The sequence below is a fragment of the Haliotis rufescens genome, unplaced genomic scaffold (genome assembly GCF_023055435.1).
Source record: "Haliotis rufescens isolate VD_foot unplaced genomic scaffold, xgHalRufe1.0.p SCAF_22, whole genome shotgun sequence".
Taxonomy (NCBI): Eukaryota; Metazoa; Mollusca; class Gastropoda; order Lepetellida; family Haliotidae; genus Haliotis; species Haliotis rufescens.
This window is the reverse complement of record NW_025963913.1, coordinates 8,655,060-8,681,573: the sequence shown is the minus strand read 5'-3', so window position 1 is coordinate 8,681,573 and position 26,514 is coordinate 8,655,060. Positions and strand designations below refer to the sequence as shown.

Below are 26,514 nucleotides of genomic sequence, written 5' to 3'. Positions count from 1 at the left end.
CATCCATCTTGATTAAATAAGTACAACGGATAATATTCAACTCGAAAGTCCTTCAACTCTGCTGAGAGCTATTCCAGTCAAAGAAGAAAAATATAATAGTGGTAGAACGGAATCTTTCTCATCATTACAATATAAAAAGTTAAAACGGGGTATTATTTCAGACCTCAAAATTTCTGTATTAGATGTAAAACATCAACCTGTACATATAGGATACTTGAGTGTAACACTCCATATTATAAATAATGGTTGATTCATCAGGCCCTGGAACACTCAGACAATGTAATACAATTGCGCTTTCCGATCTTGGAGAGACAGAAGGATTTGGTAAACCCGGTATTGATGGCAAGTTATACGCTTTACACTAACAAGATAATGTATACAAGCAAAAAGAAGTTACATTCACAGGTAATCTAAGAGATTTAAGTGATGTCGACGTTAGTAGACTCAATAAAAACACTTCATACAATCTTACTCGCAATGATGATAATAAATGGACTATGATCGAAGCAAAAATCGAGTGGCTACTGAATATCGTCATTACCCCATTGTATGTGATGATGGGTAAGGCACATAATTTAACTAAGATAATAAATAGTGGGATCGTACTCGGGGCTTATATCCCATCAAAACGAAAAAGTGTGTTAGTCTCTCCCTTGCCAGAAAACCAAGGTCATATGTTATTGAGTCAAGCGCGTCAATTATTCCGTGCCCAAACCAAAGAACTGGTTGGAGATTAAAATGGATTGCTTCCTATCGTTGGATCGCACTGCATAAAAAATCATACATTCATTTAAACGAATGCTTACATAAATATATAATAATGGAGAATTACAAACCAACAAAGGAAGAACTCGAAAAAGCTATCGAAGCATTTATGCTCAAATTATCAAATGGAGAGAATTACCACAAGGTATATATTATATCAATGATGTCAAACAAACCAAATACGGTCATCAATTGTTTCTTTCCAATTACCAAGAAGAGTATATAGTCTGGTCTCCTAGTAAAATGAACGAAGAACTTAGTAAAAATGTTGAATATCACTTTGTTAAAAATAATAGTATGCGTATGAGTAAAAATAATAGAGAATATTTTCATTACAATTTAGTTTAATCTCATGACGATCGTTAAATCACATAATCATTTTTGCATACAAAGATTCCAACTGTAGTAGCTATATAGGTATATAAATCTGGCTCCAGTGGGGTTGCGGCAGAACCATCATTACCTATACTACTATTTAAAAAAAGAAAGAAAAAGCCTCTCACATTTAGGTATGAAAAAAAATATCCAGGAGTAACAAAAGTAAAATAACTCAATTTTTCAAGAACATTTTATTATATCTAACAAAGCGTGTGGGCTGACGTTGATTAATGAATAATTTGCATACTCGTATATGCAAGAGGCCGACGTATGGTTCTCAGTAGGAAGTGACAACTAGCAAACGATGCCTTGCGGTATATAAGTTTTACTTTATACATGTAGATATATACATACAAAAGACACTATGTGCCAGGTCAGCACATAGTGGTAGTGGTTGTTGTCTAGGTGCCCCGGAGCACCCAGCCTAACCCTAGCTAGGCTAAGGGTAAGACCTTTCTCTTTTTCCTTCAATCTCACTTACTTACTTACTTACTTTGGAGATTTAACGTGCGCTTTCTGACTGATGCGTATTTCGCACACGGGCCCGGCCAGGCCATTTAATGTGTTTCCGAAAGGGGCGAAAGTGGTCTGTGCAACCCAAGAGGGGGCTTTAGGGGTTACTTTTATAGAATTTGGGAATTTTGAGATTTGGAATAGATGCCGATGGGGTTGGGGGGGAGAACTAAGGGAGCTGGGTATGGTGGATGTTTGTTTGTTTATGTGATTTTGATTTGGTAGATTATTGTGTTTTTAGATGCGTTTTATTAGTTCTGTTTTGATTAAGAATACGCCTAAGGCCTTGAAGTTTTCTAGTTTATTTTGTGGGTTTAGTATTACTTCTAGAGTGAGAGCCTTGTTTAGATTGAGGGTGGTTTGTAATGCGGTTCGATGTGTTAGGTAGTGTGTGCAGTGGATGAGTGTGTGTTCTGGGGTTTCTAGTTGTTTGCAGTGTGGGCAGTTACCCGTAGTGTGTTTTTAAAAAAAAATGTAGGTGGTTATTTAGGTTGGTGTGTCCTGTTTGGAGTTTAGTGATTACTCTGTCGATTTTTTTTGATGGATGGAGAATTTTTGGTTTGGTTAGTGGTTTGCTGAGAACTTTTTTGATTTGGCTATTTGAGTTTAGATATAGGTTATGCCTTTTTTTGGTGATTTTTTGCTTGTTTACGCTTTTAATTTCTGATTTTGAGATGGGTAAGTTTAAGCTTATTTCTGGGATTTTAAGGGATAGTTTAGCTGCTTTATCGGCGTTTTCATTACCGTATATTCCTACGTGGGCGGGTATCCACAAGAAGGTTATTTGTTTGCCTGCCTTATCTCTCTGGACCAAGGCTTATATAGCCAAGGTCACCTGACATTTAGTAAGTAATAAATATAAATATAAACAGTAATTTATCAGTGACATACTTGCACATCTCATTCAGGATGGCAGACGGTCGATGTACACATAAATGGGGATTAACAATTAGGATTAGCATCTTATAAATAACAGCAGTTAAGTGTTTCAAGGCATATAGATGTCATGGCTCCAGGGTAATGAGCCTTTGCAATCAAATGTTCTTCAGTGAGTGAGTGAGTGAGTGAGTTCAGTTTAACGCCCCTTTTAACATTATTCCAGTTATATCACGGCGTGTCAGCTTAATGTGGGAGGAAAGCCCGAAGTGATGCAGGTCTCAGACGTTTACCCCTTCGGTGAAACCCACGAGCACGGGTATGGTGCTGACAAACCTAGAAACATAATTGTGGCGAACCGGGATTGGAACCCACAATCATAGATTTCTGGCGTGCCCAAGGGACAATATTCATGTTATGGGTGGAAATGCATTAAAGACGCTGCTATTTTGACAGCATGGGCAACGTTTAACTCTTTCAACACCAGCCAACCAGAAGATTACTGCTGTGACACCAAGTTCCCAGAGACACTTGTGTGATAGATGAAGCCAACATTTATCAAGGAAATTATCTGCTTGTAAAACATCTTTCCTGCTACATGTTTGGCTATACACTATTTGAAAGGTATAATTAATCCTATTGTTTATAAATATGAAAATTATGTGTATTACATTATTTAAATAATTCATTAACAACTTAATAAAGTTTGTTTTAAATAAAAATAATGTAAGCTAAAACATTCCTAACATCCAGATTAAGGACCAATGAAGCGAAAATTTCATGATTTTCGGCAAATATAAGATTTCATGAAATCCTCTTACCTATTTCTTTTTTATTTTCATTTGTGCAGTGACAACAAAACAATTGAGTACGATCAAATGTTTATTATATACAATACTTGGCATAAGATTCGGGGGCTGACTCAGTGTTGGAAAGGTAACTTACCCTGCGGGTAAGTAGTATAAAAAGGCAGCCCTGCGGGTTGCATTAGTAAATTTGAAATATATATGAAAATGATTTAGAACCCCGCGGGAAGCTCTAAAAAGATAAAATGAAAACATGTAGAAAGGGTGATACCCTGAGGGTATGAGTGAAAATGAAAATACTTTGGGGGCCGCAAGCCATATAATGATAGTTTACAGAATGATTGACTTGCAAAGCCCAAAACGAGGTAAAAAAACGAGAGCCCCCAAAGTGATAAGAAAGTATAAAATGAGTGATGAGTGATGAGTGAAGATGATAATATTAAATATATACATATGAGAATTAAAAACTGAATCCAATGAGTTATATCATCCAAGTAATGTCACAGAACTAGATTGAACGGTGTGAGGAAGCACTGATGAGTGTTAGTAGCACCGATAGGAATAACAGTTCAGTCATGTGGGTTGAGGCATTTTGATTAGAAGCAGAATAATGTAAGTCACAACACACGTTGGTCAAGCCTCTAATGGAAGAAAGAGTCACTCATAGAATAATGCTTGTTGGGCTTCCTTAGTGTCTCTTCTGGTGTTCTGATGTATCTGGTGAAACAGTCTGAATTCCACCTGCCCAATGTTTAAATCAAATGATCTTCCACACTGGCACTAGCAGCTGTAGTTGCTGCACCAATGTGGAATGAATGTCCAGAATAAGCACTGGATTCTAAGCCTGCCCTGGTGAGAGCAATGTTCAGCCGGGACAAGAAGACAGTTCTAGTAGCAGCTCTAGAGTTGATTCCACGAAGGAGGATCACTGGGTCTTGCTCCGTTCAACTTCCTAACTTGAAGCCATGTCATAAGGGTCATGTAAGGACACACAGTCTTAGATGTAGCGAACAACGCTAGTTGCACACCCTTTCTGAAGGGATCTGTTTGGAAGCTTTTAAGGTTAGGATGCATTTATGTTGTGTCTGTTCAAATTGCACATCGCTCACTGTTAGATGTACATCTGGATCGAACGACGAGGCACAAATAAATTCTCCACGTGGGAGAAATCCAAAATAGGCAGTTATGCACATACATTGTATAGCCAGATCGTTGAAATATCTAAACACGCCTACTTGTAACTGAGCCACTAGTTTACATAAAACACTGTAAGTAATAGGCAAGCGCTACTTTGTAGATGTTGATTGATTTTCTTGTAACCGCTTAAAAAGTCTGTAGTCTGTGTACAGCTCCTGAAGATACATTGTCAAAAAGGGTCTTGATACCAGCTTGGATGAACGGGTACATGAACTCGATACCGGCCAGATAAATTCACTGTGTCATGTTTTAGTTTTAGCACTCCAAAAAACAGTGGGCTACGAAATATTGTATATAGTCTCACTTATTGGTGAGAGGGCGGACTGGATTCACAGGTTGCTGACCATGCTGAATTTCAACAGAAAATTACATAGCACATGGTGCCTGTAGTGTATGCAGATTTAGTACCCTGACTGATAGCTGCTGCCACATGATGTCTGAGCTGGGTGGGCACTGTTGTGGAAGTACATCTGCCTGCGGCACCACTCTGCGGAATTCACCATGTTGAATGTAGATAGAGAATCAGCAAGTTCGTTGTGTATTCCGGGAACATGTTGAGCTAACAGAACAAAATTATTCTAGCTGCCGTCCTAGTCAGTGTTCTAATCAAAGCCATAATCTTCCTGCATTGTTGATCAACCTTTCTTAATAATAAACACGGTGGCCTGGTTGTTGCAATGAAATAGCACTCGTCTCTGTGTCCACTAATGTCCACAAAGTTTAGCAGCAACCATGATCGGATACAGCTCCATGAATGCCCTGGATTCGTGCTCCAGGAATTGTAACGTCTGATGGCCATTTCTCTGCAAACCAGGCCCCATTGAATATGTTGAAGTATCCACCATGGCCAACCATTGCAGCAGCGTCAGTATATCGGTTCAAGTATGAGGCGGATGTCACTTCAACGTCATGAACTACTGCTATGCCATTCCAATGTGAGAGGAAAGGGTTCCACATGCACAGGTAGATTCGACGGTCTTGTGACAGCTGAATATGATGATGCAGTTGGCTACTTTGGTTGATAAGTCAGTAAGGTAGGACACAAAGGATCTTCAGGGGGATCACACAACAAGCAAATTTTAAGGATAGGTGTACCCTGCGGGTATGGAATTGGAAACTGGTGGCTAGGCCGGACCAGGGCCATGCCGACCTGCAAGAATAGGGAAACCCTGCGGGTAGAGAGGTGTAGAGGGAGAAGATTATATGAAATTTTAGGATAGGTTCCATGCGGGTATGGAATTGGAAACTGGTAGCTGCGCCAGACCCAGGCCCTGCCGGCCTGCAAGAATAGGGATACCCTGCGGGTATAGGGGTGGAAAAGGATCAGATTATTATGGAATTGAGGGATAGGTGTACCCTGCGGGTATGGAATTGGAAACTGGTGGCTGCGCCGGACCAGGGCCGTGCCGGCCTGCGAGAATAGGGATTCCCTGCGGGTATAGGGGTGTAAAGGGATCAGATTATTATGGAAGTACCCTGCGGGTATAGAATTGGAAACTGGTGGCTGTGCCGGACCAGGGCCGTGTCGACCTGCGAGAATAGGGATACCCTGCGGTTATAGGGGTGTAAAGGGATCAGATTATTACGGAATTGAAGGAGAGGTGTACCCTGCGGGTATGGAATTGGAAACTGGTGGCTGCGCCGGACCAGGGCCATGCCGGCCTGCGTGAATAGGGACACCCTGCGGGTATAGGGGTGTAAAGGGGACAGATTATTATGGAATTGGGGGATAGGTGTACCCTGCGGGTGTGGAATTGGAAACTGGTGGCTGCGCCGGACCAGGGCCGTGTCGGCCTGCGAGAATAGGGATACCCTGCGGGTATAGGGGTGTAAAGGGATCAGATTATTATGGAATTGAGGGATAGGTGTACCCTGCGGGTATGGAATTGGAAACTGTTGGCTGAGCTGTACCAGGTAAGTAAGGAAGGGACTGACTCGCTGTCATGAGGTTCTGATTTGAATATTCCCTTCAGCAACACCTAGAGAACTGACTCTATACACGGTGTATGGTGGCGTCCTGAAGGGTCCAATCACCTAACCCCTTGTGACATATGTTCTACTGCTTAGTGACGACATCTGGGGCCTTGCATGCTGACAGGTTGTTCCTAAATTCAACAGTGTCTTAGGAAGAGAATTTAGCATGGGGGAAATCATCCATTGTCCATAGTCTCTGATCAGGTATATCCCACCTAATGCCGGTTCCTTCCTCAAAAAAGGCTGTTCATCACATAAGTTAAAAGTCTGTCCATCAAAATCTGACACTGTGTCTAAATATACTGATTTGGCAGAAGAAGCAAGGCTAGATTGACATATTACCTTGTATCTCATTTAAGAGTGGATGAAATGTGTGTATGTGTTGCCGTGAATCCGAGGGTACGTCCCTGTGTAGCTGTCTGGGAACATCACTACTTGCTCCTGTGGCTTGTCTTGACTCCTCTCTGGGGTTGTCGTTGTCACTGGTGGTGGTAAGTGTACATGTAGGAGGTTGTAATTGTTGTCCCAAGTTCATGACGATAGACTGCAATCGGCGATCTCCCTGTAATGAAAACACTGTCACTGTATTTTCTGCGGCACTAGCAGAATTTATCAGAGCAAAATCCTGTGAAAATCACTGCCTTGATCTTGACCGACTGGAGCGGGTTGAGAGATCGTAGTGGTGGCGACCGTGCTGTTGGTGCCTTTCATCCCCTCATATTTTCATTGTAGAGTTGCATTAATGTCCGTCTGGACCAGAAAGTGGGCACATTGACACCCATGTCTGGCAGCCGTTGTCGATTATCAGCAGCTGTCATAAAGGAGAGCTTCTGTTACATTCCTGTGAGAGGAAACTGGGCTAGATACTTCGCCACGATCGTCGCCATTGTTGTTTTCATGCAGGTCAGAGGTCGTATCCTGGTTAACCCTTGGTGTTGATTGCGATCTGGCTTTATATGTCGTCTGTCGGCCATTGTTACGATAGCAACAAACAGTTGTACTGCATAACACAACAGGATGGCAAAGGATTGTGTAGATTTCCTTGAATGACCGTGATTCGTAATGACAGCTGAGAGAACAATGGAAACAAGCTGAACGACATTGAGACTATTGTTGTTAATATAGAAAAACGAAATGACGTCACATCTGTAGTACTGCGCATGCCCGGAGAAAAATATTGCATTCTGGGTTAGAAAATAGTAAGTTGATACAGAGAAGAAATGTGATCGTTCACAGACGATTCTGAATGATAAATGACAACTGGAAATAAATGGAAAAACCTGACGTAGGTGACAAATATATACATCTGTTGTGTAGACATCAATGTTAAGAATAGGTGAAAGGCTATGTTGATCACTGCACAAACAAAAATATAAAATTAACATTTTGTTTACATAGTCGGAACATTATTTTAAAAAGAATTACAAATAATATCTGTCATCACCAATTTCCTGATGATAGTGGCTGTCTGCTCACTAACATGAGGAAATACCTCCGTATTCAAAGCTTCATATGAATAACACATATGTCGAAGGCTGCCATGTCAGTATACATTTAAAAAACTTATACTGTTTCACCGACATAATCTGCTACAAGGTTCGTGATTGGTCAAATTTAGGCACGTGACCTACGGCAGCCAATCCAATTACAGCAACGGTAATTTCAGACTTTGGTAAAAGGTTTGGATTAAATCATGATATTCTGAAAGTTTTAAGCATGAAATCGCGAGCTATATTAAAAATATGGAACTGTGTGGATGATAGGTTACCAGCTGTGACAAAGATTTCTTATGCATATATTTTGGCATTAAAGACATCGTGTCTCAGCCAAGAAATTGAGGCGACGAAAGCTGAGATGTCATTTGACTTACGATTACACGCGATCGCACGAAAATATGGAAATAATAACTTAGATGTCCGTTTGGCAACTTTTAGACATATTCTTATTGATTTTATTACTTTGTATAATATATTCAAAGATTTGCTTGAAATGTCTTGATTTTGCTGTTTGACATGTTCGATGAGGACCCTATGTTGAAATGAGTCCGACAATTATATTTTCAATAACATTGCGGGTAATGGTGTCTATAGTGAATAAATTTTTAATCTATATTGATAAAAAATGATAAAATCAAATGGAATACATATTTCACACATTGTAAAATGTGAAGCTTTAATAAATGACAAGTAGGTTAATAAAATGATAAACTATTTTGATGTGACTTGGTCGGTCTACCCTGCGGTGTGACTCATGGCTTCTTGACCGGCCAATAGTGTTGAAAGAGTTAAACTGGTCACCACTGCACTTTGTGTTGACAAGCTTTGATGGTATTAGAGAAGGATCCCAGTGAGAAATATCAGAGTGACTTCCCTTTGCTTTACACCCGACGAGAAAATGAAATCTTTTTTTGTTTGAACTTTTTGACGAAATGATCGGCAGTAATAAAAAGAAAATGTTAATTTATATTTTTGTTTGTGCAGTGATCAACATAGCCTTTCACCTATTCTTAACATTGATGTCTACACAACAGATGTATATATTTGTCACCTACGTAAGGTTTTTCCCTTTATTTCCAGATGTCATTTATCATTCAGAATCATCTGTGAACGATCACATTTCTTCTCTGTATGAAGTTACTATTTTCTATCCCAGAATGCAATATTTTTTCTACAGAGCATGCTCAGTACTACAGATGTGACGTCATTTTGTTTTTCTATATTATCAACAAGAGCCTCAATGTCGTTCAGCTTGTTTCCATTGTTCTCTCAGCTGTCATTACGACCCTCCATCCATCTCCACCAAGGGGCTGGCTCGGAAGGGGCTTTGCAAGCCAATCATTCTGTGAACTATCATTATATGGCTTGCGGCCCCCAAAGTATTTTCATTTTCACTCATACCCTCAGGGTATCACCCTTTCTACATATTTTCATTTTATCTTTTTAGATCTACCCATAGGGTTCTAAGTCATTTTCATATATATTTCAAATTTACTTATGCAACCAGCAGGGCTGCCTTTTTATACTACTTACCCGCAGGGTAAGTTACCTTTCCAACACTGAGTCAGCCCCCGAATCTTATGCCAAGTATTGTATATAATAAACATTTGATCGTATTCAATTGTTTCTGTTGTCACTGCACAAAGGGTACTGGTAATTTTCATTTTTATTTTCGTTTGGACTTTGAAAGAGTGGCGCATTCGTAAACCAAGAAATAAAAAAAAGTGTCGCCTTAGGGCGATTGTTTGTGTTTTTGCTTTTAATAGCTTGAAGTCCACTTAACGAGTCAGTTAAAATTAGTTTGTTTTTGTTTTTTTAATTTAGGGGTTTTCTTTGCCCATGTTGACATCGCCATTAGTTTGGCCGTGAAGATTGATTGGTTGGGAGCCTATAGGATTTTGTTTCTTTTGTGGGTTGGGAAATGAGGATGCCGAATCCTGTGTGTTTTGAGCCCAGGTCAGAGGACCCATCTGTGTAAATGTGGCACCAATTTGGAAATTTTTCATGTAAATATGCTAGTGTGATGGTTTTGGCAATGTTTGGATTAGTTGCATTTTATGCCCCGCCGTGCCAGAATGGCCAAAGGGGGATTATGTTGTGGCGCAGTCCTTCTGTCTGAACGTCCCACAGAGGGTACTAAGCTTGTGAAATTAACTCCTCCTACAGTTTCCTAGAGAATATCCCTGAAACTCTACACACAAGATGTCGACATGTTGATGATACGCATATCGCAGTCCCGTTTCATTTCGACTAATTTTGACAGAGTTACTGCCCGTTTTACGGAGCTTCATTTGCCTAATTGTGAGAGAGGTACTAAGCTTGTGAAATCAATTCCTCCTCCAGCTTTTAGAGAATATCCCTGACACTCTACACACAAGATGTCGACATGTTGATGATACACATATCGCAGTTTGTTTCATTACGAGTTACTGCCCCTGTTTTACGGAGCTTCATGAAATCTTACTCCTCCTCCAGTTTCCAGAGAATATCACAATATCTAACTATAACTATAACTATAGTTAGTTTCCTTGTATAAGGCTTTTGTGGGTGAGCTACATCCTTATGGCATTAGCATTCAGACTGGATTACTCCCAACAAAATGTTCTGCACAATTTGTTTCAAATGCAGTGCCATCTACTGTTGTCATTTCATAAAGTACAAAGAAAATATAAACTCGTTAAAAAAATTCATGCGGGGGATGTTGTGCTCTCAGAGCACTCTTGTTTTATTTTGGAGGAGAGTGGTGTGTCTCTTTTGGGGGTTTGAAGTTTGGTTTTTAAGTCATTTAGGTGGTGTTGGTTTAAGTCATGCATTGTGATATTGGGGTCAACTGTGGGTTTGTGCGAGCAAGCGCTTGATTTCTTAGACTTATGTTATTTTTTAGGATTTGTTGGATTTGGGTGTTTGACTGGGTTGAGGTCCAGAAATTGTTAGTTAATTGTTTGTGGCGTAAATCTAGGGAGATTTCGCCTGTTAGGGCCTGTAGTGCCATAAGTGGTGTACCATGCTGTGTGCATGTGATTATTTTCAAGGCTTGATATTTGATTGTATTTAGCTTATCGTTAAGTGTTTTGTTTAAAGTATTGTATATTGCCCATCCGTAGTCCAGTTTTGATCTAATGAGAGATGTATAGAGGTATAGTAGGGTCTCCTTGGAGGCCCCCAAGTGGAACCTACCAGGCAGCGGAGTGTTTATTTCCTTTGTGCATCTTGTTACCAAGTTTTTAACGTGGGCATCCCATGTAAGATGTTCATCAAAGATTAGTACTAGGAATTTGGTTTTTTTTTTGGAATTCGATGGGATCATTTTTTAGATGTAGTTCAGGGATGTTTGTGCTCATTTTTTTATGTTTGAATACTATTCCTGTTGTTTTGTTAACCCTGTTGGTGTAACTTTTAGGCCCAATCTTACTTAGGAATTTAACGTGTGCTTTCCGACATATGCGTATTTTGCGCACTGGCCCGCCAGGCCATTTGGTGTTTGGCCGAAAAGGTGAGGCAACCTAGGTGGGGCTCTTGAGGGTTGCTTACTTAATTTGGAGAACAAATTTAGAATTTTGACATATGCCATGCAAAAGGTGGAGAGGGGGCGGGGGACTAAAAGGAGTTTGTGTGTTTTTATAGGTTTAGAATTTTAGGGTTTTTTGGCAGCTTGTTTGTTGTACTTTTTTTAAATGCAGCCAAGTAGACCTGTTTTGATTAGATAAATGCCTAGTGCTTTAAAGGTTTGTAAGTCATTCAGGGGGTTTAGTACCGTTGCTATTGTCATTTGATTGTTGCAATTTAGTGTGGATTGGAGTGTTGTTCTGTGTTGCTAGTAACGTGTGCAAGATAGTATTTCAGGTTCAGGCGTTTCTTTTAAGTTGCAGTGGGGGCATTTACTGGTTTGGTGTTTTTTAATTTGATGTAGGTGGGAGTTTAACTTAGTGTTGCCTGTTTGTAGTTTAGTTTTTACTCTGTCAATCTTTTTGGTTTAATGATGGATTTTTTGTTTTTTGAGTGGCTTTTGTAGCAGGTGTTTTCATTTGCAATCAGATTTCTGATAGTTATTTTGCCACTTTTGGAAGATTTTCTCCTTTGTGATACTTTCAATTTCGTTTTTTGATATTGGTAGGTTGATGCTTACTTCTTCTAATTTTACTGCTGATTTGGCCTAGTTTACGTAGATTGTTGGCGCTTTTAATTATCTGTTGTATTAGTTTTGGGTGCTTTTTTTGTGTTTTTGTTTTTTATGGCCTGGAGCCCACTTAATGAGTCTGAAAGGATTAGGTTTTTTTGGTGTCTATTTATTTGATTGCTGTGCAGGGCTGTTACTATCCCCATTAATTGGGCTGTGAAAATTGATTGATTATTTGGGAGCCTAAATGTAACACTATCCAGTATGGCCAGAGGCTGTGTAGAGGTGAGCAGAAGAAAGGGGTCAGTGACCAGGTGATGGTCATAAATCGGACAGTGTTGACAAAGAGTTTCCCCGTGTCCCCTCTAAAAGGTTCAAGTGTCATTTCATGACCAGATGACGGTTATAAATCGGACAGTTGTTGACCGGTTTATCGTACCGCGAACTTGTTTTGACCCCCCTGAAGATTTGAGGGTCACAGCCTTCCTATATAAACCGCACTGTCAGTGTAGTCGGGGAGAGAGGCAGAGAAGGGCGCTGAACACTGACCAGGACCAGACCGACAGAGCAGTCCAGAAGAAAACGGCAGAAGAACACGAGCCAAGCTAACAGTCAAGTCACAGCTCAGAAGGCCAGCACACTGGGTTGAGCTCTGGTCACACTGGGTCACGCCTGAAACAGCCCATAGCCTCTCTTACAGTCTCTGCCACGCCCTTGTTAAGTATTCATTGTACCAGCGTATAAAATTGGTCCTTGTTATTAAAAACACCTGCTGAAACCGAAGACCGTGTTTGTCTGTTGTGCTACATAAAGGATTGTGTTTCTCTTTGGGTTTGTTGCAATTGATATGGATGCCGAATCCTGTGCGTTTTGAGCCCAGGTCAAATGACCCGTCTGTGTAAACATGGCACCAATTTGGCCATTTTTCGGGAATGTATGCTAGTGTGATGGATTTAGCGGTATTTGGATCAGTTTCTTTATATAGTCAGGTGGAGAGACATATGTCGATTTTGGGGGTTTGGAGTTTGGGTGTGAAGGTGTTATTTGGTGCTGTGTTTAACTGTAAATTATTTAGGATGTGTGTATTTAGGTAATTTATTATACGTTGAGAGATTAGTGTTAATTGAGGGTTTTTGCGAGCTAGAACTTGGAGTCTGGGTTTTAAGGATCTGTTGGATTTGTTGGTTTTGTTGGGTTGAGGCTCTGTAATTTATTGTTAGATGTTCTCGTCGTAGATCCAGGGGTATTTCGCCTGTAGCGATATGTTCGGTGTGCCATGCTGAGTGCATGTAATTATCTTGAGTGCTTGATATTGAATTGAGTTTAGTTTATCGCTTAATGAGGAGTTTAAGGTGTTGTATATTTGGCATCCTTAGTGTATTTTTGATCTAATTAGTGATTTGTTAAGTGATAGTAGGGTCTCCTTGGAGGCCCCAAGTTGGAACCTGTCAGGCAGCGTAGTGTGTTTAGGTCTTTAGTGCATCTATTTGTTAGGTTTTTAATGTGAGCACCCCAGGTGAGGTGTTCATCAAAGATTAGTCGTAGAAATTTGGTTTCTTTTTGGAATTGTATGGGTTTTTTGTTTTGTAGTTTGGGGGTGTTTGCACCCATATTTCTGTGTTTGAATACCATCCCTGTGGTTTTTTCGGCATTTAGTGAGAAACCTCAATTATTTGCCCATATTTGAATTTTATTTCATGCATTCTGCAGTAATTTTTCAGCCATATTTATGCTTCTGGTGCAGATCCAGAGGGCTCCATCATCCGCGTATTTGGAAGTTTGAATTTTATTGGGTATTCCCTCGAATAGGTCATTAATCATAATGTTGAAGAGTGTTGGGCTTAGTATGCTACCTTGGGTGTGCCAGTTTCTAAGGGACACTGATCCGATAGCGTTTGGTCGACACCCATGGTTATTTTGCGATTAGTTAGAAAGTCTTGGATATAGTTTATTATTTGGCCTTTAAGTCCTGCTATTTTTAGTTTTTGTATTAGCCCATTATACCATACCATATCGAAAGCTTTAGAGAAGTCTAGAAATATGCCTACTGTGTATTGTCAGTTTAGTTGGCCCGTTTTGATGTCTTGTTCTAATCGGGCGAGATTGTCTGAGGTTGATCGGCCTGGGGTGAATCCACTTTGATCTTGGTTTATTCACAGGAGTCCGTATCTGAAAAAAATAGCCGCCCTTATGCATATTCATGACCATCTCCACACGCGAGCCCGAATATGCATGAATATGCATGAGGGCGTCTTTTTTTAGATACAGACTCCTGTGGTTTATTATATTGTTTTGGTCTAGATAGTGTTGGAGTCTAATTTTGACCATTGCCTGCATGATTTTACATATAAGTTTGAGGTTAGGGAGATTGGTCTATAGACGTTTGCCTCGTTTGCTGGTTTGTTCCGCTTTGGTATTGGGATGCCTCTTTCCATGAAGTAGAAACCTGACCGTTTTGGTAGATGAGATTGTATAGTTTAAGTAGTGATTCCAGAAGATTTTGGGGTAGCTGTTTAATTATTTGGTATGAGGTAAGGTCAAGTCCTGGGGCTGTTCCTTTTTTTCTCTTATTTAGTACATGGAGTAGTTCCTCTAGTGTATATTGTTGGTTAATTTCTAGGTTATCATCTTTGGGTAATTTGAAGAATTTATTTTGATTTTTTAATTGTTTTTGGAATTCCTCAGGGAAGTTACTATTACTACTAATGACTGAGAAGTGGTCTGCAAGGTTATTTGCTTTTTGTTTAGGGTTTGTCAAGTTTTTTATGTTTGGTGTTTTTTTGGTTCGTTTAATGCCTCGGATTGCGTGTATTTTGCGCCATACTGTTGTTGCATCTGTGTGATGGTTTATTTCTTCGCAGAATTTTTTCCAGTTTTTGGCTTTTGCCGTTTTGACTAGGTAAGCTTTGTACTTCATGGTTTAATTGATGTGCTATCTTTAGATATGTGTAGTCTCGTTTAGCTTTATTAAATGCGCTTTTGCGTTTTTTCCTATTTTTTAAATTTCCTCAGTCCATCAGGGTACTGTGGTTTTGCCTATTATTGGTGTTATGAAGGGGATAGTTTTTTTGGCTATGTTGATTATGCATACTGTTAAGTTTTGACAGTATTGTTCGGGGTCTTTATTTTCGAGATCCGCTGGGTTGATCTGTTTGCATAGTGCTTTGCATTTGTCCCAGTCTGCCTTGTTGTAATTAAATTTTGGTTCTTGGCGTTCATTTGGGGTTTGGATATTTATGTTTCCTATGGTTTTGTGGATTGGAAAGTGGTCCCTGCCGAGTGGCTCCTCATGCACTTCCCACAAAGTGCTTTGGGCGAGATCAGGGGTACAGATTGTTAGGTCTATAGCTGACATATTTTGATGAATTTTATCATATCTAGTTGGCTGGTTGTTATTTAGTAGTATTAGTTTTTTTTGTTCTATCCATTGGGCGATGAGTTTGCCGTTTGGGTCTGTTTTATCTTTAACACCCCAGGAGGGGTGGTGGGCGTTGAATTCCCCTAAAAAGATGGTGGATTTATGGCTTAGCTGATTTTGGGTTTCTAAGTCTTCAGGTTTAATTTGTATCACTGTCCAGATGTATATGTTTACAATGTTTACTTTTTGGTTGTGATAAGTTATTTGTATACCATTAGCTTCTAGATTTGGGGTTTTAATGGGTATTTCTTATGGTTAATGTCCTCCCTGATATACATGATTAGGCCACCGCCTGCTCTACCTGGGTGAGATTTAACTCTGTCGAGTCTTACCAAGTTATAATTAGGTAGGGTGAATTTAGATTTTGGGGAGAAGTGGGTTTCCTGAACGCATATGATATGACGACCTAGGTTTTTCCGAAACATAATTTTTATGCCTGCTTTCTACTTATGTAGTACTGCCGTCACTTCTGTGGGGCCTTAGAACACCTCCAGATCCTCTAATGTGAATCCAGCAGTTAACCTATGATCTGCCCCACCTCAGGTCAACAATGAGTGAGTGAGTGAGTATGGTTTTACGCCGCTTTTAGCAATATTCCAGGAATATCATGGCGGGGGACACAAGAAATAGGCTTCACACATTGTACCAATGTCGGGAATCGAACCCGGGTCTTTGGCGTGACGAGCGGTCGCTTTAACCAGTAGGATACCCGACCGCCCCTCAGGTCAACAAATGATCAAAGGGCTAACTTACCTTTCAAGGATGTAGTCAGTGGAATCATTTAACTCACCACTCATTTACTCAAAACAAAAGGGCATCTCGGCTAGAGAATATCACCTGGGCAGCCGCTAAAGGTGCCAGGGAAGGAATATAGCCCCTCAATATCTGGTTGAAGATCACGATTATAAAAATTTATGAAAATATTGTGGAACTTCCTCTGACAGGTGGTGACTTGTTCAACTGAGACCAACTTTCACGATGCTAATCTGGTTGATAAGACTCTTATATTGTCAGCTTTGCTTAACTCAGAAAAAAATACTATGACATGTCAGGTTCGTATAAATCACGTTACAATGACAAAGCTAAATTCTACTTTAGTACCTTCAATAGTCATGCTAACAGCGGTGATCAGAAACAAGGTATTGAGGCAAATTACTATAAATCTTGAAATTAACGCGAGCGTGAATTAAATGCGAAAAACGAGAGTGGTCTTTGCTCGCATTAATCAACTTCGCATTTATGTCTCCAAATGACTATCAACAATAACATGACCTCACTGCACACTTTGGATAGCGGAAATACCAACTTGAATATAAACACAAACACAGTTTATTGAGCAGCAGTTGTAACAAGTATATAAGAATGTCATTCAAAGAATAGGAATAACACAATGGGCATGGGGTGAGTCATCACTGCTGGGATAAAGAGTTATACCCACTCGTGTCAAGCTTGTTGACATCTTCTCGTCATACCAATCAGTGAACTGTTGTTGGTTCAATTATTTTATTGCCTTTGAACTTCCTTCATGCCAGTTAACAAAATAAACATATAAACTGCGTGTTGTTTTTAGGAAAACACTGTTTAATTTTTTTACGGAAGTGCTCTACTCAGTGCTAATAAGTGGAGCTATTTCCTTTTTGATTGGTTTAAGGTATGTGACTGATGGAGGCCACTGAGGATGGGGTGGAGGGGGTCACATTGACATTGAGTCACATTTTTGGCTTGAGGTCTGCAGCAGAATTAATTTGGAGATTTATTGTATGTGACACTGGATGTTGTGGATGAAATATGTTACATCTGAGAAAGATGCCATGCGAAACATCCTGTGTATCACAAACGTTATGTGTGGACAGTGATTCTGCATCTGAACCTGCATGTGGGGTTTTAAATTTTATAAGATCTCTCAAAATTTGGTCCCATAAATTTTGAAAATGCTCCCATGTATTTATGCTGAATGGGTCCCTGTCCCAACTTGTTTGGGTTCTTGGCAGAACACTGATAATATCATATGCTATGCTCCCAAACATTACTTAAACTGCTTGACATGACATCAAAAGCAGGAGATTCCAACAGTTCATATTCAAAAGGATAGGCCGGGTTACCAACGAGGATTTACAGGTTCTAAGGGTGGTTACATGAATAAGCGCAATCCTTTGATTGGAAATTAGAATGTTATGTATTCACCAATACTGCTTTTGCTTACCAGACATTTCACTACGTAGGTGTGCAGTGGTGTGCTTGTAATTATAAGATTGAAGATTATGGGGAACAAGGAAGGTGTCACTTATTGCCTGATTTATTGAGTAGATTTGTAAATTTTAAAATACATTGTATATTCATAAACTTATCCTATCTCACACTATGCAGTTCTTCCTTCTTCTTTCGATCCTTCCATGGAAAGGTGCTTCAACAAAGTTTTCAGCTTCTAAAAATAATTCACCCAAACACATCCCAGCATCATTATGGTGACCTCCCAAAAAGGGTCACAATTCCCGTGAATAGTGACCTACACAATCACATGACTACCCCTGTCACCTGATTCTCTTTCTTAGAGCTAACAGGCTAGAGGATGCGTGGTCGGTTGGGTGGCCATATAGCGTGTGAGATAGGAAAAGTATAGAAATATACAATTTCATCAAGACAGGTCACACCACTATCGCCAACAGACAATAGGGTGCGTCAGCTCGGCATATCTTTTAACGCTTCATGAGAGCCATCAATCACATCCTAGGGATTGAGTGAGTGATTTGGGTTTAACACCACTTTTGACAGTATTCCAGTTATATCACGGCGTGTCAGCTCAATGTGGGAGGAAAGCCCGAAGTGATGCAGGTCTCATCTCAGACGTTTACCACTTCGGTGAAACCCTCGAGCACAGGTATGGTGCCGACCAACCTCGAGACATATTTGGGGCGAACCGGGATTCGAACCCACGATCATAGGTTTCTGGCGTGCCTAAGGGACACAACATTGCACAGCGAATCGTGGCGCCTCAGACGACTGTCGTGCAGTTAGTCATCTATTGTTGTGCCAGGTCCAAGAGACTGAACTGATGGAGGCCATGTACATCAGTGACGGATATGTCATGTAGATAGTGGGAAGCGAAGACCGCACCTGCGCCTCATGTGGATTAGAGGCAATCAAGCGAAGGTATACGCTCGCAGTATAGTCAACCAAAGCCAAAAGGAGTATGTGCACCTTTCCGGTCGCCATGGAAAGTGGGACAATGAGTCTCTTACAGGTGTGCCGAAGTAGTCACGCAGCCTTAAGGTAAATAGAGAGTGCTGTCACCAGGCAAAAAGAGATATCTTCATGGTCATCTGGGCTCAGGATGGATGCCAGCAACGGGAAGCTAACAATTGGCTTGGCCGTCCCAGAAGCTGGCCTTTCGCAGAGTCCCAGCAAAGGCCCACAAATAACTTTCTGCAATTTCTCAAACTGGAACTTGTTCACATCAAGAGCGTGGATCTCACTCACACAAGCAGCTGTGGCAAGGGCCAGGAGAAAAACATCATGTGGTTCATACTCTGCAGAAGTCAAATGGTGGAGGATGACATCAAGATCCTAAGTGGGCGACCAGAAGCGAGACGACTGATCAGCAAACCTGTCACATTGAGTGAGGGACGGTAGCTCAGCATCCAGTTGTAGTAGCAATGACGTTGATTGTATTGAAAAAGGTAGCCAAAGTAGACCCTTTTAGCCTCTGAGTATATCTTAGATGTTACAATCTGTTGAGGAGAAGCAGTGGTCGGCTTGGTGATGTCATGAGGTCGATAGAAAGGTTTTGGTTGCTTTCCATTTATGGTCATATAAAGCTTTAATAGAGAAGTGGTGAGCCTCAGTATTGGTCTTGGCGACAATCTTAGGTTGGGACAAATGGCTGCAAAGAGACTTCGCGGCACAAGTATTCGACTTTACCAGCCACACTTGAAGATGCGGACGCAGGGAGATCTGCAGGCAGATCATGGTACTGAAGGTAGGGCCTCAGGACGCACTGGAAGTTGACCTCTCAGAGTGAGTGCTTGTGCCGACGAAGACCGAGCAGCGTACAAGTGGAGGCTGTCATAGCAGCATAGAGGTGAGTGCCAATGGCCACCTGTCTTTGACCACCTGTCTGGAGGAAGGAACATCATGCCCAGTCTGGAGTCAAAGAGAGCCCTGAGTCGTCTCGGACTTTGCAACATTGATGAGCTAACCGAGCTGATGAAGAAGCTGGTATTGCTGGATACGTGAGCAGCCTGTATCCATACTGCAGGAAGAGTGTGACGAATGTGCCGATGGGTACGACTGGAGGCGGAAGAGTCACTGAGAGGACGTGGAAGTGGTGAAGCCATGCTGTCCCTGTTGACCATGCCCACTGCCTTTGTTCTTGCTCTTCCAGGTGATGCTTCTGAATGCGAGTAGGCCCACCAACACCTGCAGAGCATCTTGAGCGACTTCCTGAATATGATTTGTGAACAAGTACTGGGTCGACCAAGGAAGCTGTATATATTTTGGGATAGGCGCGCCTTGAAGAGGTTGTCCCACTGACTGTGTTGGAGGTCAGCACGATAGTGCGAGATGAGATCCATGATGCCTAAGAACATCTCCTGAATCAACAGAACCTTTGATAAAGGTGTCTTCAGGTGACTGTCGCCAACAGCACAGTAGAGATCAGTGGAAGTTTTTGTCGGATGGTAGTAAGGTTGCATTCATCACCAGAAGAGGTAGTCGACAAGTGCTTGGGGCAGAGAGTGTTGACATCACCATCCAATTCTGGAGCCACAGCAGCAGAAGACAATCCATTTTGTGGCGGAATTTGCCACACTGAATCAAGGAGTCTGCAGTCTATCACGTAACAGCCAAAAAAGTAGCAAAGGCCTTGTCGTGATTAGTAGTGACATCAGACAGCGTGATGCCAGGGGGACTGGGGTTGGGAACGATGAAACCCTATAGTCTATCATCAACTGATGTAGTGCACTTGCTTGCCTATACGCAATCCAAGGAAGGATGACCGCTGGATTGACATTGTCGTAGCTCACAGTAGATGAGGAAGGGGAAGTCTGACGACCCAAGTTGATCGTGGGTGATGTATGAGCAGCATACGGTGGAATAGAAGCGGATCCAGGAGGAATGACCTGCGTGGGAGTCACTGTTGAACTGTCACAATGAATGGACAATACTGTAGGGCAGAAGACAGCCAGTCCCAAGAGGTGGATAGTGACTGGGTGGAAGGAGAGATCGCCATAGTTGGATCTAGTACAGTCAGGGTAGGTTGCACAAGAATCAGAGATGGAGATGACGACCAAACACAACTGGGTGAAGTGAAATGGGGTTCAACGTTGCGTTCAAGATTAGTGCACTTATATAGCAATGTTCATGCACATGTTATTGTGTGGCTCTTTGTACTAGTCCTGACTTTTGCCGATTTTATAGTGGTAGTCCACTGAGATACAGTGATTCCTCGACATAACCCTCCACGATGTATAGTTAGCTAGGATGCAGCATGTGATAAAATTTGGCTCCCAAAGAATTTCCCTAAACGCGTGAAACTCAAGGGGCAGCTGACTCTACACTGGACGTAGCTCTGTTTGCATAGTTCACGCACCCCAGACGTGAAGGCACTCCACTATCTGGCACAGAAACTGTCAAGCACAGAAACTGTACCGAAATATCCATGGACCCGACGACACTTTCAAGGCCAACACATGGGATTTCAACAAGATGTCACTGATGCTATCCGAAAATTTCATGAGTACGCCAAGAAAAACAGCATCGATGTATCCCCAGAGACTGCCATCGTTTGGAACTCAGCAGCCAGTTGCCGAGCTTCTCACCGGTGAGTAATGGGTTGCTACTGCATCTCTGCCCGATGAAGAACCCATCGACGATGTAGACGACAACGGTGATGATGGCACCATCTGTTCGTTAATGGGGCTGAGTGTTTATTGCGCACATAGAACAGAGTGTGCAATACGAGGAACCAGTAACTCTTTCAGGAATAAATGTGTTTGTTAATACACCGTTTTGAACAGTTTTTCATCACGGTTTTCCCATACATAATTATTTCGGGTAAAATAACAAAATATATCTCTCATCCACTCAAATCTGAGTTTGTGTTTGATTCATCTTTATTAATCGTCGAATAATCATGTAGTTATACAAGTAATGTACTTTGAAACATCATCACATATTAACCAATCACAGCCTTGGTCTCACATTAGTTTGGCTACAAGGCTTGTTCACAGCTTTATAATGCACTCTCATTGATCGAAAGTGTGAGTACCGTATTCGATGTAATAAATAATAAGCGCCCACGGCAATATTTGTTAATATATTGGCTAGTGAACAATCCCAATTAGCAACCCATCCAATTGATCAATGTACACAACACTAACTTATTCGCGTATAATACACACTCATGTGTTATATGCACCCTTAATTATGGGCAATTAAATTCTGGAAAAATATATCTGTCGTACATAAACATTTCAGGCTGTCAGCATAAACTACGAAATTTATCTTTCAACTGTTTTTTTCACCACAATAATATTCTAATGAGAGCCCCCTATTTCTAATTTTGGTAGCACCCTGGGCGATTATTACGTCAAATACGGTAAGTCAGCAAACTGACCATGTTTCTTTTGACAGAAAAACACTCAGAAAACTACAGTTTGTTTCCATATATACTGAGTCAAATTAAAAACTTCACATTTTTTAAAAGTAATCCCATATATGATATACAACGGACAAATGTATCAGAGAAGGTAATTTTTAATCATTAATGTCCAAAGTAGGATTTTAATTAACGGTGGTAACCATAATTTGTTCCAAGCACCTACGGTATTCGGTAATAACATCAACAGTTTAAATCATAAGTCCCAAGCACAAGAATCTGATGGCACACAAGTTCAGTAGCGTGTATGGCCACCATGTGAGTTGACAACTGCCACACAACGCCTCCGCAAGGACCTTGTGATGCTTGTGAACACATGATTTGGAAGACGACGCCAGTGTTGCTGCAAAATGGCGCCAAGATCTTGCAAATTCTGTGGTTGGTTCTGGAGAGTGCGCAGACTTCTGCCAAGAGCATCCCAGACATGTTCGATGGGATTGAGGTCGGGAGACCTTGATGGCCAGTCCATGATGTTGACTCCCGCATTCTGAAGGGAATTCCTTGTCAAAATTGCTGTGTGGGGTCTGGCATTGTCGTGTGTTGGAAGATCAAACCGGGTCCATGTACTGCCATAAAAGGCAGAAGTTCTGGTGCCAGTACCTGGTCACAGTAAGCAGCAGCGTTGAGTTTGCCACGGATGACAAGAAGCCTGGAACGTGCATTGCCACAGAGAGCACCCCACACCATGACACTTCCGCCTCCAAATCTGTCAACTTCCTGTACACAACACTGGGCGTAACGTTCATGACGGCGCCTCCACACCCTCACCCTACCATCAGCAAATTGAAGATTAATTCAGGATTCATCACTGAAGACGACTTGATTCCAATTCCTCTGAGTCCATCGTAAGTGTCGTTGTGCCCACAATTGACGCTGACGTCTGTGTAATTGAGTCAGAATTGGCCCGCAGTATGGCTGTCGTGCTTGAAGGTGAGCAGTTCTCTGACGGTTTCGAACAGTTTGCGCACTCAGTCTACCCCTAAACAGTTCATTTCTGGTTGATGTAGCCATCAAAAATCGGTTACGAAGGTGACGTAAGACAATCTGACGATCCTCTGCACGTCTGTAAATCATAAACAGTCTGTCAACTACAACCCATCGTCCTTGCGACTTCAGCTACGGACGTTCCCGTCTGCAACATGCCGATGGCACGTTCATGTTGCACATTTGAAAGGCGTGGCATGACAAATGGCCGTAAAGACTTTTGTTTTCTTGTGTTTTTCTTTTTTTGTTAATGACTGCTAACAAGTATGGCTGAAAACACGTGCAGTATTATGGCCACGTGACCAGTTGCACGTGAAGAACCACTTTTGCCACTATAGTGCTGTGCACATGATTTTGATCGATTCACCTGCACAAAAAGGGTGTTATCTGAAGACAATACGTGGCCATTACTGTTTAAATACACAATAAGGGCTCACAATGATAACAGGTCAAAATGTTAAAATTTGAGGATTGTGAAGTTTTTAATTTGGTTCAGTATATATAACATCCTGTTGTAAAATAATACTTTCATTCATTTACACTAATAATTACTTTTTTTAATGCATGCATTTTGAATCATTATCTACGATCAAGGTTACATAGATCTATATTCATGTCACATGCCACTGTCATTATGTAATGCATTGATCATCAGCACTGAATATCTGTATGAAACTCTGTCCTAGAACAAGGGATTGCAATCTTGGACCCTGATAGCAGCGGTATATCGAGGAATCACTGTACAATACTGCAGTTTAACATGAATACCCCACACAGTATACAGACTCCTAGCTGAACAGTCCTTGTTTTAGCCCTATAATGCTGAGCGCCAGACAGGGTAACAACAAGAACCATATTTTAATGTCTTTTAGTATGTCGCAAACGTTGATAAAACCCCGGACATTTTGCTCTCCGGCCAAATGCTCTACCACTAGACCATGGACCACAACAACTGGGCGAATGATGGGCGAATGATGATCCGAGTGTCTGCTGGAGATGAGTCTCGATGAGCAGGCAAGGGTCGATTCCAAGGTGACTATCGACACCATTTACATCAGATGCTATTTCAGGTCATCACTTCTAATATATGAAATTATGATTTTAACAGACATTATTTAAGACCTACAAATTGTTTGTCCCATGCCAGTGCATGCCAATGAAATGAACAGCTGATGGTGGTAAACATGCCTTCTACATGATCTATATTTGTTCTTGCAATTATTTCCTTCTTAAATTGACAATGAACAGAAATACATAAATATTAATGTTATATCTCCAAAAGTCGACAATGAACAGAAATACATAAATATTAATGTAATAACTCCTAAAGTCGACAATGAACAGAAATACATAAATATTAATATCATATCTCCAAAAGTCGACAATGAACAGAAATACATAAATATTAATGTAATATCTCCAAAAGTCGACAATGAACAGAAATACATAAATATTAATGTCATATCTCCAAAAGTCGACAATGAACAGAAATACATAAATATTAATGTTATATCTCCTAAAGTCGACAATGAACAGAAATACATAGATATTAATGTAATATCTCCTAAAGTCGACAATGAACAGAAATACATAAATATTAATGTCATATCTCCAAAAGTCGACAATGAACAGAAATACATAAATATTAATGTAATATCTCCTAAAGTCGACAATGAACAGAAATACATAAATATGAATATAATATCTCCTAAAGTTGACAATGAACAGAAATCTAAATACTAATGCACTTTTTTGTTGATACTAATATTTTTAAATATTCACAGTGGAATAATTAATGTTCGAAACTATTGGAGGATACATCCATATAATCCAGTAACATTAATTGCAACATAATTCGAGACACAAATACCGAATATCAAATACAGTTTCCACTGTGTGAACATGACCAAATGTCTATAAAAATATGCAAAATCTCAACACACGCCAAAATATTTTCACTGCTTTTGAACCATGGGGGGATTTTCTTTCATTAGTAAAAAATTCAAGGATAATCCTTGAAAAAGTACATGTATGTGAAATTTCAGCTCAATGGTCCAGTTGTTTCCAAGAAGGTGAAGTATACGACAAACAGGCCACAACATAAGCTCACTTGGCTTTGTGTTAGGGGAGCTAAGAAATGAAGGAAAAGTAGTTCACAATACATTCAAAACTCACTCTTGTAACTTCAATGGAACTTCTTGATCTTGAAGTTGGGAAACCACAGTGAGCTTCTGATTTGTCACAGAGTCTTGTCACATTTTTTGCATCTTACTGCTTAGAATAAAATAAATTCTTAGAATCTAGCTTCTAAACTGACAATTTTTCCCATGGAATACAATCTCATTGGCTGGACCAGCTATAATTCATATGGACGACCCACAAGTGATCTATTACAGGAGATGGGCCAGTATCTTGGATCTTACCTGTTCTCAAATATTTTCCTCATCTCTTCCATTCTGCGTTCCCGATATTGCTGGAGAAATTCATCCTCAATTTCTGTTAATTCTTCCAAAAAGGTTTCATCCTTTGTCTTTTCAGACTGATCATTCAGCTGTAACAAGCAAAGAAACTTTCAAAACACCTCAGGCGACACTTTTTCTATTTTTGGTTTATGGATTCAAACTCATTTCAAAAGTGAGGCAGGCCAATTTAAAAAAATAAATAAATAAGCCTCTCACATTTTTTTTACTTGAATTTTGTCCTGAAAAGTTAATCGACACTTTTTTTATTTCTTGGTTTACGGATGCGTCGCTCTTTCAAAGTCCAAATGTTAAAAAAATAAATAAATGAAAATTACCCTTTTTTTTTATTACCGCCGGTCTTTTCGTCAAAAAGTTCAAACGAAAAAAAGATTTCATTTCCTGGTCAAGCGCAAAGCAAAGGGAAGTCACTCTGATATTTCTTGCTGGGATCCTCCTCTAATACCATCAAAGTTTGGCAACTCAAAGCGCAGTGGTGACCAGTTTAACTCTTTCAACACTGTTGGCCGGTCAAGAAGCCACGAGCCACACCGCAGGGTAGACGAACCAAGTCACATCAAAATAGTTTATAATTTTATTAACCTACTTGTAATATCATTCATTTATTAAATCTATCACATTTCACAATGTCTGAAATACATTTTCCATTTGATTTTATCATTTTTTATCTATAGATTTTAACTTTATAATATTCATTGGACACTATTTCCCGCGATGTTATTGAAAATATAATTCTCGGTCACACTTCGACAACGGTCCTCATCGAACATGTCAAACAGCAAAATAAAGACATTTCAAGCAAATCTTTGAATATATTATACAAAGTAATAAAATCAACAAAAATATATCTAAAAG

The 26,514-nt window shown here is 40.4% G+C and overlaps 1 protein-coding gene across 3 annotated transcripts in view; it reads right to left on the bottom strand.

Moving 5' to 3' along the window:
* Window positions 1–26,514, bottom strand: part of LOC124116973 (phosducin-like protein) — a 127,219-nt gene that overhangs the window by 57,133 nt on the left and 43,572 nt on the right. For all 3 annotated transcript variants that reach the window (XM_046478638.2, XM_046478639.2, XM_048401485.1), the window contains exon 4: window positions 25,603–25,730. In XM_046478638.2, the coding sequence (XP_046334594.2) occupies window positions 25,603–25,730 (128 nt within the window). The remainder of the gene's footprint in view (window positions 1–25,602; window positions 25,731–26,514) is intronic.